At 41.7% G+C, this 16,110-nt stretch overlaps 1 protein-coding gene across 2 annotated transcripts in view; it reads left to right on the forward strand.

Moving 5' to 3' along the window:
* Positions 1-15,504, forward strand: part of SEPTIN10 (septin 10) — a 63,156-nt gene extending 47,652 nt beyond the window's left edge. For both annotated transcript variants that reach the window (XM_066577906.1, XM_066577909.1), the window contains exons 9-11: positions 12,539-12,671; positions 12,885-13,069; positions 14,669-15,504. In XM_066577906.1, coding sequence (XP_066434003.1) covers positions 12,539-12,671; positions 12,885-13,069; positions 14,669-14,678 — 328 coding nt within the window. In that variant the 3' untranslated portion in view covers positions 14,679-15,504. The remainder of the gene's footprint in view (positions 1-12,538; positions 12,672-12,884; positions 13,070-14,668) is intronic.
* The last annotated feature ends 606 nt before the right edge of the window (positions 15,505-16,110 follow it).

Raw genomic sequence — 16,110 nt, forward strand, 5'->3', positions numbered from 1 at the left:
GGGTCCCTGGACTCCTACAGTCCACATCATGAAGAGGTCCATTGCTCTTTCTCTTGAATGAGTCTGAGCTACAGTACAGGTCAAAGTGGTCACACCACTGTGCCGGGACAAACAATGAAGAGACTTTGGGGCTTGCTGGAGGTCCCCCAGCCCCCTTGTTTTGTTGAACGGAATGGTCCCCAGGGGTCAGATGCCTTTTGATAACACATTGATGGCCTATACTTCTTAATTTCATTGTTTATCTAAAAATGAGTCTTTCCTTTTCATGACCTATCCTCAGGATCGGTCATCAGTAGTTGATTCCCACCGATCAGATGATCTCCTGTCAGTGCAGCAGGGACAGAGGAAGTCATTGGTAGTTGGGGTCGGAAGTGTAATATATGGCTTCACTCCAATTGAAATTAGTGGGAGTAATGCCTCCTATTACACTTCTCCTTGCGGTCCGAGCCAGAAGTGTAGTAGGAAGCATTGTTCCCATTAATTAAATAGCAATAAGGGTGAAACGGTCTACTACACTTTCGGCCCTGAACATTGATGATAACGTCCTCTGCCTCATATTGTCTGTTTCATAGTCACTGGTGCTAGCCACTTTTTATCATTGTGTCACTTTTAGGTCCAAAATTCTGTGCTGATTAACATTTTTATGTAGCATGATGACAGATGTTGGGCAACTTGATCCTTTCTGGTGCTGGTAGATAAACAGCTGCCAGAAGTGTCTGGCAATAACATGTCTGTCTCTCCCCATCAAAGTGAGCATGCATGCTTCACTATGGAGGTTGTTAGGCTATCTTATATATATATGGCCGGTTTAAATGTGCCCCCTGTGCAGTCCTGGGAACTACAGTTATGTTTGTAGCGCAGTATTTGGGCATTCCTGCCTATCAAAGAAGGCAAACGAATCAGCTCACCTCCTACACGGTAGTCCTGGTGCTTGGGTTCTGCTGGGGCATGCGAAGGTGAAGACACACACTTGAAGGAAATTTTATCCAGCTCAACTGGATACACGAAAATGAATTTAATTTTTTAATTGGAAGAATATAAAAAAAAAAGAACATATCTGATCCCACAAAAAAGTTCCAATGCGTTTCAGGCGTGGCATTCCTCTTTAATCATGGCATAGGTTTCATAAATGGGCCTAAAACTTGATGTGATGATATGCACCAGAAATGAAGCCAAGTTTTGGCATGTTTTACGACAAATCATATTATGAAATCTGCTCCAATGTGCATTACATTTGTAAAGGCTATGAATGCCTTTGGGGGCAGATTTTTTTTAAAAATAAATATACATTTTGGGCTGATATTTTTAAAAATAGAGTTTTATTAAAAAACGTTGCACCATTTGTCTTCTACATCCCTATATACAGACGCTACGGTCTAAGGATTCCTTTGCACTGAGCTACTATCTTTCAGATACTTGGTCAGGAAAGTTGCTGAAGCATGTGAACAACAATTATTTTAAAGTTTTTACACAGAGCACTTATTGCTCCATAGTTTTTCGCAGAGGTATAGCAAATTTATTCGCAAGTTGTTCAAAACTTAAAAACTTTGACTTTACACAATAAAACTTTTGATCAACTAGCGATTATTTATTTTTTTGGGGGGGTCAGCTAAACGGAAGCTACTAGTGAGTGAATTATCTCTTGTTGGTGCTTGTATTTACATGGAATAATTCTTGTTTGCATTTTCAAATTAGTTTTTTTGGATGATATTCGTACCATGTAAAACCACCCTAATGAACAATAAGCATTCTGTGTAAAAGCCTTCACACAGCTGTCTTTTGTATGCCTCAGTGACCTTGCTGAGTAATTATCAGAATGATAGTTGCTCCGTGTAAAGTGGCCTTAAAGGCCCATCTACACCTAACGATTGTCGCTTTAAAATTCGCTCAAACGAACGAAAGTGCATGTTGATCATTACGTCTAAATGCGAGACATTGTGTACTTTTCTTTTGTTGCTCATTTTCAGACTACATAAGTTATCGTTGGGTTGTTCACTTCTTGTTGCATTTAACCCCTTAGTGACAGCCCTATCATAAAACTACGTCCTGCTGTTGCAGGAAGTGTATGGAGGGAAGTAGCGGCGCTATCTCCCTCCATACAGCGCGGGCATCAGCTGTTTATTGCAGCTGACACCCGCGGGCAATAGCTGCGCTCGGCCGTCCGCGGCTATTAACCCTTTAAATGCCCCGAACGCTGTTCGGGGATCCCGCACGGCCCCCCCCCCCCCCGCGGTGAGATCGGGGGATCCGTGCAGGTGTCATAGCAGCCGGGGGCCTAATGAATGGCCCCAGGGCTGCCTTAGCAGATTGCCTATCAAGCCATCCACACAGGGTGGCTTGAAAGACTGCCTGTAAAAAAGCAGTATGACGTAATGCTATAGCATTACGTCATACTGCAGGAGTGATCAAAGCATCGCATGTTAAAGTCCCCCAGGGGGACTTCAAAGTAATGTAAAAAAAATAATCAATAAAGTTTTTTTAATTGGCAAAAAAAAAAAAAGTTATAAAAGTTTAAATCACCCCCCTTTTGCCATATCCATTATTAAAAAATCAAAATCATAAAATAAAAATATGTATTTGATATCGCCGCGTCCGTAAAAGTCCGATCTATCAAAGTGGTGCATTATTTTTCCCGCACGGTGAACGTCGTCTGAAAAAAAAAATAAAGAACACCAGAAATACACTTTTTTAGTTACCCTGTCTCCCAGAAAAAACGCAATAAAAAGCGATCAAAAAGTCGTATGTATTCCAAATTGATACTATCGGAAACTTCAGGACATCCCGCAAAAAATGAGCCCTTGCTCAACTATGTTGACGAAAAAATAAAAAGGGTATTGCACGTACAAAATGACCGCAGAAAATAATTTTTAAAAAAATTAAATATCTTTTAAAAAAAAAGTACTACAGCAAAATACTATACAAGTTTGGTATCGTAGCAATCGTACTGACCCATAGAATAAAAATATCAGGTCGTTTTTGTTGCAATTTGTGTGCTGTAGAAACAGGACGCACCGAAAGATGGTGGAATGTCGTTTTCTTTCCATTTCTCTCTGCTAAGAATTTTTTAAAAGTTTTTCAGTAAACTACATGGTACAATAAATAGTGCCATTGAAAAATACAACTCATCCCACAAAAAACAAGCCCACATACAGTGACGTCGATGGATAAATTAAGGAGCTACGATTTTTTAAAAGGGAGTAGGAAAAAACAAAAATGGAAAAAAGCAAAAAAGCTCCGTCACTAAGGGGTTAAAGGCTCTCCACCCAGTGTTTCACATAGGAATGTGAGTAGTGAACAATTTTTAACGATGCCTGTCTAAACATTCTGCAGGAGCGCAAATAGCGAACAATCTGCAGCGTGAAGGAATTAGCTGTGACGTCTCCCACGCCAATGAGAATCATCCCGTGTAAAAGGCCATAAGTCTCAATAGGAGATTAGGTAAACTTTGTTGTGGTCCTAGATTAGCTGGTAAGACTGTGCAAGAGAGAAAAGTGTGAAAACTAATGCCCCTTTCACATGGGCCGCGGATCTCACAATTCTCATTTGCCCATGTGAACGAGCTGGGGATGTAATTACCAGCTCGCCGCGCTTGTGACGCCTGTTTAGACTGCAAGATTCTTCTTAAGAATGGTGCAGTTCTCGTTTACTTATTGTTCTGTATTTCACGTAGGAATGTGAAACGCTGAACGATCAGTCTTTAAACGGCGCAACAAGTGCCCGAGCCAGCGCTGATTTTTATGCCGGCTGAAACTGAATGACGAATGTTGGCTCACGTTTAAACTGAATGATGGCTCATTATATGGAACGATAATTGTTAATAAAATCGTTCAAACGCAGCATTAGGGCTCTTTAACGCAAGACTGTTATCGTTCAGGTAGTCATTGGATCGTGCAAAACTGAACTATAATTGTTCAATGTAGACATGGCCAATAATTAAATGACAAATGATAATCTGTTCGCTTATCATTCACATTAAAACCTGACGATAATTAGCCTGTGTAAACAGGTAATTGTTCATCTATGAACAACTGCCCGTTTAAACTGAATGAAGGTGAACGGCTGGAAGAGATCTCTGGAACGCTCCACCTCTTCAGTGAGCAAGTGTTGCTGATGCGTGAAAGCAAGGTAATCCTTAGGCTGGGTTCACACAGGGCGGATTTGCTGCGGAATTTCGCCGCGGCAAATCCGCCTGCGGCCGCTAATCTCGGGATTAGCCAGCCATGTGGACGAGATTTCTCAGAAATCTCGTCCACACGGGACGGCCAATCCGCTGCGGTAAATCGGGCTGGAACTACGGAGGCCGCAGCCGCGGTTTCAGAGAGTGCAGCATGTCTATTTTTTTTAATTTTCGCTGCGGCCGCGCTCTCCTCTTCAAAGCCGCCGCGGGTTTCTCCACAGCGGTTCTCCCGGCGGAAATCTCACGTTTTTTGCTGCGGCCAAACCGCGGAATTTCCGGCGGGAATACGCCCCGTGTGAACCCAGCCTTAGGGTGATAGTTGGGCACTTAAGCACTTGACAGTTGTCTTATGTAAAAGGACCCTAAAGCCATAAGTCCAGCTTTACCGACAGAAGTGCAATGGAGACTTAGTCTGCAGTGTCTATATACAGTGATATGTAGAAGTTGCAGAAGACAAATAGTGAAAAATATTTAACTAAACCCTATTTCAAAAGTGCTTGTCTACTCAAAATACGTGCATTTAAGTGAAAAAAAACTGCCCCTCAAAGGTGCCCATAACCTTTAAAGATGGAGCTTTAACAGGTACTTTTTGTGACATACTCTAAGTAAAAAATACATATTTTAACACTCAATGAACCCACCATTGAAGAAACCATTGAAAAAATGTTGATCTATAGAGGGCGACATTCTATAATGTTTTTACTAAATACCATGCAAAAGCATGATGTAACAATGTTTCTGCAGCGCCATCTGCTGGAAGGTAACTTTCCTATAAGGCAATATCTGACCTTCTAACAGACCTGGTCATGTTATTAGGCCTATTAGAGGGTCAACATTGACTTACAGAGAAGTCACCTTACAATAGGTGGTGCTACAGAGGCATTGTTACATCTCCCTTTTGCATGCATACCTGACTTCTCTGAGAAACATTGCATGGTCTATAGGACTTCTCACGCCTACTTGACAGTCTCCAGAAGGAGAAATTGTGTGCCCCCACCCCACCCCACAACCTACGCGCTAAGTGGGAGTTATACTTAACCTCAGTATCCGTTCCCTTATGCCTGGGATATTGGATAGGTTATACTGGACATGAGTAATAAGACCTAAGGTTGTAAGTAGTGTTAGCCTTTACAAGAGAGACAAATATTAGCTTAGTCATCGATTTCATATTTTAAGATGTTGTAGATTTTTTTTCTTAACAGTGTATTTCTCCATCATTTTGTCTTACTGTGTATTAATCAACAGCAGAACCCATTGCCAGTCTTTTCTCTTCCAGGAAATGATTTAAACTGCAGTGCATTGCTTTAGGAAGTAGGTTTTAGGTTATTTTGCAAGCAATCTGCTTCCCAAGCATATTCACAGGGCAGTGAAGTGAAATTCTCAGGATGAGTTTATGACTCCTATATCCTGTTTACTCTTGGCCAGCCCGGATTAACACTCCAGCCTCGTACAGTGTAGCTCTTTGTCCTCCAGCCGGACAAGCTCCTGCGGTCCACAAATTGCGCTGCTCGCTAGATCGTTTTTATGTCCTGTTCCCTCTTCCTAGCTTTATGCTTGGGGTTGCTTATTGTTCTTTGATTTCAGCCTCTTAGATAGTTTCCTTTTACGACAAGCGAGAACCTCTTATGAGTACATGATTATCCGGACCTCAGGCTACTTTGTAATATTCATAAAGCATCCATCCATCATTCACGATGTACTTTTCTCTTCTAGGTATAAATCACTTGTCTAGACAACAGTAACGACATGCTGCTAAGTCCTATAAATGGTTCTGATATTTTACTTGCCATGAATTGAACCATTTAGAAAAAAATACCTTTTAATTTCAAAACTGCTAAAATTAAGCAAACAAACAAGCTATGACATTGTAATGGTTGATACCCCTGACATTCCTAATATCTGCATCTGTCCTGATAACATGTTCCATTGACACAAGTTATTTATGGCTGTGACTTCTGCACCCACCAGACTCTTGCAGCATTCCTTACATAGCTCTCCAGCTAACAGCTGCACCCTGCACGGCTGACTATTACTTTGTGCAGGAAATGATTCAAATCAGAATATATCATTGTTTCCTAACAAATCCATCCCAAGATGTATCCAGACGTAAGACAGTGATTTGACTGGATGTTCTTTTTCCCAGGCCTTATATAAAAGATTCAATTGTCACATCATTTCACTCTTCTGTATCGCCCTTAGCTGTCTGACTAGAGCAAATGTTTAGCTAACTCAAAGCACTGCTGTCCCTGATGGTAATATATTTAAAACTATGTGTGAACAAGCAAGCATGCTACATTTAATCAAAATGTCTGAGGCCCGGCTCACACGGCGGCCATATACAGAATCCGCTCACGGCCTGCAGCGGATTTCAGCTGTGAGCCCGGCCGTGACCCTGCATACGGCCGCATAATATACTGCATATGACCGCGTACTCACACAGGCAGTCATGCGCAGTACAGCTTTTTTGTTCGTTTGTTTATATTTCCAGCACTGTCTCTTGGCAATGATGCGGGTATGCGGAATCCACTATTACTTTCCGCTTGTATGAGACCGGTCAAAGAAAGATTATAGATGCAAACAGAAACAACTTGACAATACCTAACTATAATGTTATATCTCTCTCTGTACATCACTCGCTTACTTACTCCTGACAATGACCCGAAAAACCAAAGAAAACTGTCCCTGAGCAAGCCTCACATATCCCGAACGGCAGTCCTATCTGAAACACTGACCCTGAGTAACAGCGAGAGGGTAATAAAATCTGTAGACAAGGTAACAAAGCAAAGCTTAAGCCCCATTTACATGGGACGAATGTTGGGCAAACGATGCCCAACATTCGTCCCTGCATGTACTCTCTCCTGTGCTGTTGCACACGAGCACGTATTATTGGCTCTCAGCAGGGAGGTTGGAGGAGATTTCACTCCTCGCTCTCCCCCACCCCTTTCAATTCACATAACACGGTGGTTCAGTAGTGAACAGCTGCTGTTTACACTGAACAATCCGCTCATATCAACGATATGCTGCATAAACGATGAAAGATGAGCTGAACGATGATTATTCAGTGTTAACAGAAGACGTTCAGTACTGAACAGCCGCTGTGTTAAGTGAATAGAGATGGGTGGGCTAGAGTGAGGAGTGAAATATCCTCCAGCCACCCCATCGGAAAGACAGCGATACTCTCTTCTGTGCAGCAGCATGGGAGTGAGTATGTGCAGGGACGAGTGTCGGGCATCGTTTGCCCGACATTTGGCCCATCTAAATAGGGCTTGAACCTGTTTAGACTGCAGGATTTTTGTTAAGAATCGCGCAGTTCCTACTTATCATTCAGGGTTTCATATTACTAAGTGAAGCACTGAACGATCAGTGTTTAAACTGCCCGACAAGTGAACAAGCTGGGGCTGATTTTTCTACCGGCTGAAACTGAATGACGAGCGTGAGCCTTATGATTCTTGTTCATCATTCAGTCGTTGCCCTGTGTTTTAAATTGAACGAATGTCATTCAGTTTAGCTTGTTTGAATGCTTTTCTGAACAATAATCATTCAGTGTAAGCGCAGCTTTAGGAAGGACTAGACATTAACCTTAGGAACAAAACCTCACTGACTAAAACAAGCTAGTCTAAAATAAGGTACTAATCACTGAAAATAACTAAAATTTAACCTTTATTAAATATTAATTAAAAACATAAGGCGTGTACCCTATATTGCATCAATAAATAAATTCAGATCTTGGATATGATTTTATTAGCTATGCATCTCATTAATGCAATATCGGGTACACACCTTAAGTTTTTTATTAATATTTAATGAAGGCTACATCTAAGTTCTTTTTAGTGATTGGTTTATGATTTACAAGGACTTTCTGCCACTCTGACTGAAAGTAAGGTACTAGAACTAAACATGAAACACTGGATTTAAATGCATATAATTGCTTCTATAACCATCACCACACTGCAGAAGCCAGGAATTTTTAAAAAGAGGCTATCCAACTAGGAACTCCCCCAAATGAGGCTGTGTCACGCAGTATGCTCAGCTGACCCGTTCTAATGGATCAGCTGTGAAACGATTGCATAGCAACTGCCCAACAGCAAACTTAGAAGATAGCAACTGAAGATGTTTAGATAAGAAGGTTTAGATAAGTAAAATCAGGTTTCATTTATTTAATCTATAAGGCGACATAGTGGACCTTACTATTCAGTACGCCTACAGCACAGAGCAAAAAAAGGTGGAAAAGTTGTTTGTATCCTAGCGGTTAAAGTTTTATAGCAATCATAAAAAAAAACAGATGTACATGAAGGCTAGTTTATTAGTAGCATCTTATGACTTCAATATACATTCAAGCCGCAAAAATGATGTGAATGTAGCTAAGTTTGTCAAAATGTCCCATAGCAGTGAATCTATATTAAAATTTTCAGTTCTGGCATTAATGGCATCTCACTACTTAAAGGGGTTGTCCCGCGCCGAAACGGGTTTTTTTGTTTTTTAACCCCCCCCCCGTTCGGCGCGAGACAACCCCGATGCAGGGGTTAAAAAAACAACCCGCACAGCGCTTACCTGAATCCCGGCGGTCCGGCGTCTTCATACTCACCTGCTGAAGATGGCCGCCGGGATCCTCTGTCTCCATGGACCGCAGGGCTTCTGTGCGGTCCATTGCCGATTCTAGCCTCCTGATTGGCTGGAATCGGCACGTGACGGGGCAGAAGTACACGGAGCCCCATTCAGAAAAGAAGAAGACCCGGACTGCGCAAGCGCGGCTAATTTGGCCATCGGAGGGCGAAAATTAGTCGGCTCCATGGGAACGAGGACGCTAGCAACGGAGCAGGTAAGTAAAAAACTTTTTATAACTTCTGTATGGCTCATAATTAATGCACAATGTACATTACAAAGTGCATTAATATGGCCATACAGAAGTGTATAGACCCACTTGCTGCTGCGGGACAACCCCTTTAAATGCAACTCAGAGGGTAGTGTTCATTTACTATACATCAAAATATATATGCTGTGGCTTTATCTGGTATAAAATGAAGCACACTTTTTTTTTTTTTTTTTTATCTGTTATTCTAGCAAAATAACCCTAAACCTGTCACCATAACCAGCATAAACTAAGTGCCCCATTCCTGCGGTGCCCCCCAGCAAAGTCATCTAGCACTGGTAGCAAGACTCTTTTCAGAAGGCTGTGCCCGCGTACTCCCATAGAGATGAATGGCTTGCACAGCCTTCTGAAAAGAATCAAGCTTGCTGTGTGTGTGCTGACTGCTGGGGGACATGAAAACAGGCTCCCCAGATGCCCCGTCATCTAAACCATAAGCACCATCAATTAGTTAATGGTGCTTATAACTGATGACCGGTTCCCAATAGTAATCGTATTATGGGTTTTTAACCGTAAATAACCATTTATTCCTCTTTTTTGCCAACATAATTAGTCTAATAGCGGTTTGCTGTGCAGAATAGCACATTAGAAGCAGATTGTCTCGAGTATGAATAAAGCCCTATCATATCTTCTGTCCCCAGTTGTATGTGTGACCAGTGCTGAAATTAGCATATTACGAGAAGCTATGACCTTTTTATAGAAGATGAGTAAATCGTAATTTTGCATTCCCTTCTGTTTTTTTTTTTTTTATTACCAAAATCTGGTTGGATCCGAAGAAATGGAGGATTGATAACTGAAGGGTGCAGGAAATGAGATGTACTTTTTCTAATAAGTCCTTTCTCTGTTGCAATTATTGCCAACTCTTACCATGGGGAATCCCTGAAAAACAGTTCTACTTCTGGTGAACTTCTACTCTCATTCCTACCCAAGGAGGCCAAGTGAAGGCTTCTGATTCTTGGCCAGCTCTATACACTATCAGGCACACCTACTATTAAAAATTAGAAAGTTTTCTAGCACAAATTGTGCCAGAAAACTGTCTTACATGGCCTCTGCCACATGTATTATATATTTGTAGACACCTCTTGGACACTTTTTACATCTCATCTGACAAAGGGTGTGGCTTTGTGAAAAGGGGCATGGCCTAAATGTGACTTTGTGTGCCAAATTTTGGGGCTATTCGTGTTGTAAACTAAGCCAACTAAAGTTGGTATAAAGCTAGACCACACAGTCTGAAGATATGCCAGATTTAGTCAGCGGTCACCTTTCTAAATCTGGCAGATTTAAAGACTTTCTAGCTATTAAACTGTGTTGGTGACTCTGCCCCTGTATTTTCTTGCCAGATTGTCAAACATTTTTGAGCAGGCTGATATAATGTTACCAAAACAACTGTAAGGGCAGCTTTGCACAAACGTAACTCGCTGCATGCCGCCTGCGAGATACGCGCACGCAGCACACAGCAAGTACTCAATGACAATGCACTATTTGGTGTGTATGCGCTGATAATACGCGCCAGAATAAAACAGGCTATGTGGTCTTTCTTGCATGCATATCTATTGCATTATGTGTGAAAAGTAACATGGAAGCCTATGGCAGATTGGTACTGTCCACTATGCATGCAAAACCTGCATGTGTAATACGCTGTGACCACGCTCCCGTGAAGGCGATTCTTGCTGCAGTCTTCTGGGGATTCCTGACCATGTTCTAAGGAACCCCAGTCCTAAAAGCACAGGATGAGGAACACTCCCCTTTCACATTATTGTGTGTGGGGTAAAGGGGTATCTAAGATTCAGGACAAGCCTAACTTTGTGCATTACCTTTCACAGTTTATCCAGGGATGGTTGGGTGTAAGTTGAATATCAATGAAGATTGAGCAGCAAGCGTGTATTTGAAATTGTAATTAGTAACAATTTTACCAATGTATCTGCCTAGAGTATTAACCCTTTGAATCCAAAATTGGATTGCAGAGTTTCCTAGGGGGGGCTTTCTCTTTCTGCCATTTTACAATGGCGCCGTCTGCTGGCTAGAGCCACTACTGCGGTATGTGACATGCTGAAGAGGCCCCCGACAACAGAGTGGCCAGTAATGTACAGTAAGAATACCTTGCTGGACGTCTTCCAACATCGGAGCTGTACAGGCTTCATCAGAATGTCTTTAGACGTCAGACAGTGGATTGGAAAGGGTTAAAACCTGGATCAACATTGGGGGGCAACAGGCCGAACTGGATGGATATATGTCTTTTTTCGGCCTCACATACTATGTTACTATGTGTCTCTATTACGATGATTACACTACAAGCTAAAGACCAATCTCTATTCAGTTTGGTGTACTTTACTTAGCAGTAGTTTTAGTGTGTGGAATAAGTTATCACACTGAGCAGCACAAGGGCCCGACTATATAATGGACATTATAAAATGGGGCGTCAGATACAGTCTCCAGCTAATCGCCTTTCCACTGAAAATCACAATTTCAGTAATGTTTTTGTAGCTGCATGAAGAGCTGCACAATAGTGCCCGTTAGAGAGGTATTTTCAGTAGGAAACTGCTTGCTTGGTTGCAGTTGAGAATTAGATAGGACCATACTTCCTCTTCTAATTGCCATTATTTGTTGTATGTTCTATAAAATATGTATGTTATATTGCAGTAGAAGTATTAGCACTTATGGGAAAGCTTTGTTTGGAAAGAGAGATGAAAGTAGCAGAGCGATGTAAGAAGAGGTCATTTCCCTACTGCTGTCCTTTCCTTACTGCTGTATGTCTGCTGCCATCTAGTGGTTCAGTAGGTGTATGAAATCTTTTGCTGCATTGTATTTCTAGAGCAAACTAAATTAAAGACTCACACATTAGGGTTTTATTTTAGTATTCTCCTTTTTAATTTCATATTTATGTCTTTCGCAATACAGACTACTGTGGGCCACACAGACATGGAAACACTTCTAGCTTCCATACCACTAGCACAGTATGAATGGTATACTGCTGAATGCAGAGCCTCTTTGAAAACAAACAGTTGTTTTATGAAAACAGTGTCCTTTTGGACCAAGCTATGAAGGGGGGATGAACAGCAAAATAACAAGTTTTTTGAATATATTACAATTTTGATCAAATTTGCAATCAGAGGTATACTGTACACTATTTAGATTGTGAGCCTCAGTGGGGAATAATATATCAAGTGATGTAAAGGGCTGCTTACTATGCATGCGCTATATAAATGAAGATGATGATTATTATTACTGCAGACCCAGGTTTTTAGAATTGATATGTAGTAAACCCAGTTTCTAGTCCTTTACTGTTTTTTTTTAATTGGAACCTCAAAGAACAAATACAAATGGTTCCTTTAATTTAGATGTATTAGATAATTGTGAATAATGACTCCTAGTTCACGTTGAAGGAATTGAATCAAATCACAAAATGCTGAAGGATTAATATTCAGTTAAATATTGGGTAATCTGTAGCACTTGGCTCAATGAAATCACACTATGCTTTGTTTGTACTTCTTTAGTTTGCAAGAAACTTATGAAGCAAAGCGCCAAGAGTTCTTCGAAGAACTGCAGAGAAAAGAGGAAGAGATGAGACAGACCTTTGTGCAGAGAGTAAGAGAAAAGGAGACCGTGTTGAAAGAAGCAGAGAGAGAGGTACTTAAGCATGGAGAGTGGACTTAATTGCATAATTACATTGGGTCAGTAAAAGGGTTAAAAACAGATCAGGGCAAACCTTAGCACTAACATTAGCATTTTTATTTTTTTTTGGCGGGGGGGGGGGGGGGGGGGTTGAGGCCATTCGGGTTGGAATAATATATCTTGCAGAATATAGTACCCTCATTTATAATACATATGTGATTTCTACAGCTTCAGAACAGATTTGAGCAGCTGAAGAGACTTCATCATGATGAAAGGACGAGCCTTGAGGACAAAAGGAAGGATTTACAGGAGGAGATCAATGCATTTAACAAACGTAAGGCGGCAGCAGAGCTCCTACAAGGACAAGCATTTGGAAGCGTTGCCAACGCTAGCTTGAAAAAGGACCGCAAGACGTAAGTTTATTGATCCTTAGTGTAAGGCTACTTTCATGCCACAGTTTTGTTTTCAGGACCAGTTCCATCTCTGCATAGGGACAGAAACCTGGGAAAACCATAGTGTTTTATGTGTAAGATGAAGACCTCTTCCCCATTTCACATAGTTCCTGTGCTTGTCAGTCTCCTTAGCTGGATAGAAAAGCGTCGTCCTCTGTCTTTGACTGCCTAGCTAAAAAGACTGACAGGGTTGGAAATCTATGTGAAACGGAGACCAAAGTGGTGTCCATCTCATATCGAACACTAGAGGATGGAAACCCAAGATAGAACCAGTGTTGGCCATAAAAAGCACCTTACTTGTCTCATTTACTACTAAGAGAAAAGGGTTAAAACTCTTTCTCAAGGCCTGTTACTAAAGTGAATTTTGTCAACTTTGACATTGGGTACATACATTGCAAGTTATAGGTCTTTGCACTATAGTCTATATTATCTTTTAGATTATTTTCACTGTTCGGTGAAACTTTTTTTTTTTCTTTCTCTAAAACCATTCACAAACAGACTTTGTTCTTCTGAGGATTTACCACAGTATTAGTGGATAACAGTAGTAGACTTGGATTTGATTGGCTTATTAAAGCTGGGTGTACACTGTACACGTACCGTGTATGCGAGTTGCACCCGATGGGCTTGAGTGCAACTCGCTTCGAGGAGTACATGGACAGGTGTCCATGTGCTGTCCAATTTACATGGACAGAGCACATAGACCTGCACCAGCATGTCCTATTTCTCGCCTGTGATACCTACAGGAATAGGACGCGCGATAAGGTTTTTTCATTTGGACCAATGGTCCATGTGAAAAAGCTAAATATGCATATAATGAGGCCGTCTGTTGTCCGTGAATCAGCACAGACAGCAAACAGCGCGAAAGACACTATTGTGCCAGAGGCATATTACTTGGACAACACAACTGATTTTGCCATATATATTTGATTCTGGGGTACAACCGCTGTCTCGAGGGACATGTCAGAGCAGACAACCTTTTTATTTATTTTTTTCCATCCTAGCAATTGAACCCTCATTTGTCACATATTTAAGGTATATCCGATTGTGATGGGAAAATGACTGAGTGAATAGCTAAAAGAAGTATTGCATTGTATATAACATTTGCTGACACGTAAGTAGTAGAGATTAGCGAGCATAGTCGCTAAGGGCAATTACTCGATCGAGCATTGCCCTTAGCGAGTGCCTGCCCGCTCGGAAGAAAAGATTCGGCTGCCGGCGGCGGGGGGGAGTGGGGAGGAACGGAGGGGAGATCTCTCTCTCCCGCCCGCTCCCCCCCTGCTCACTGCCGCAACTAACCTCTCACCCGCGCCAGCAGCCGAACCTTTTCTTCCGAGCAGGCAGGTACTCGCTAAGGACAATGCTCGATCGAGTAATTGCCCTTAGCGAGTATGCTCGCTCATCTCTAGTAAGCAGTATATGTGAAAGAAGGCTCATCAATTTAAGTATGCAGCAAAAAAAAATGACAGTATAGGGAAGTAGAAGATTACAGGACAGCTGGTATACAATGTAAGGTGATGCTCCATATCTGTTTACATTCCATTTTTGTACTTTGTCTTGCAGTTTCATGTGATCGGACAGCAGGGCCAGAATACTACATAAGCATGCGTGCTTTTTCTTTTACTTTACTTTTTTTTTTTTTCCTCTACAAAACGTGGCCTGATATCCAGACTACTTCAAGGAAATAACAAGAAGCAATGAATACTGCCAGCGAGAAAATGACAATTGCTACCGCAAATTCATAGTAACCCTGCCATTAGACCACCGGTCTCCTTACTCATACCAAAGGAAAATACAAGACTGTTGGGTTGCAGGGTTGTTACAAGACTGTTCATAGTTTAGTTGTGCTTAGATGGAAAACTGTATGCAGTGAATGGGCATGTGTTTGGTTTATATGCAAGGTTAGCATGTGCAATTTGGAAAGCTGACAGAATATTCTGTTGAGAAAGTTGATATTTTAATATTGAATTCAACAAAGTTACAAGGTTGCAGAAGAAAGTTCTCACACTTGGTCATACATGTGAACACTCTGAGGAGACAGCAGGATTCACTGTCCCAAACAGAAATCACATGGGTGACTTTTGCTTACATATCTTCTATGTTCCACACGTCTCGGGTCCTTTGAAGTCTTTCATGTTTCAGGTGGTATTTGGATCCGTCTTTCTGACTTTATAAATTCCACTCAAAAATGTAAAATGTTCCAACATATCGGTAAGGGTTTTTTGTTTTTTTTTCAATTTGTACTCTTATAAACAAATAATTTTGTATCTTCTTGGTAACACTCCATAGAAACCGTTACATGTAGTACAGTTATTTTGTTTTCACATGTTTATTGCATTTCTTAAAGAATTGTCGTTACATTTTGTTTGAACAACATAAAGTAATATTTTGTGTCGTGATTTTTATAATTTCCCACTGTTATTTTTGAGAGAACGAAGTAACAAAATGCCATACAGTTCAGTACTTTCTTTTAGTAGTTGATAAACAAGTTATGATCTTAAAGTGTGCCCATGTTTTTGAGAGTGAGGCCGCCTGCAGACGGCCGGGTCGGATCCGGCTGCGAGAATTCTCACAGCGGGACCTGAGCGCCTGCAGAGAGCACCGCGGACTCACCCGCTCCCGCAGCTCCAGCTCTTTCATGTGCCGGCAGCCGGCGCATGAGCGGAGCCAGTGGCCGGTGACGTTTCTGTGCGGGGCTCACAGAGCCCCGCACAGAATTAGAGCATGCCGCGGTTTGTTTGCTGCGTGTGATTTCGCGCAGACAAACCGTGGCTGTCTGCATAGGATTGCGTGCTGTAATGCAATCCTATGCAGGCGTCCAGGGGCGGAAATTCTGCGGGGAATCCCGCCATGGAATTTCCGCCCGTCTGCAGGCAGCTTGAATCAGTAATATCTTATCCTTTTCCATCGGTCTTTTCCTGCCCATAGGCTCTACAGTAAGGGGAAGGCAAGGAGGAGGGGGATGCAGCTGCAGTTTCTTTTCAGTGAAACAGCATTTTGAGGGG

Source organism: Eleutherodactylus coqui, chromosome 1, assembly GCF_035609145.1.
Source record: "Eleutherodactylus coqui strain aEleCoq1 chromosome 1, aEleCoq1.hap1, whole genome shotgun sequence".
Taxonomy (NCBI): Eukaryota; Metazoa; Chordata; class Amphibia; order Anura; family Eleutherodactylidae; genus Eleutherodactylus; species Eleutherodactylus coqui.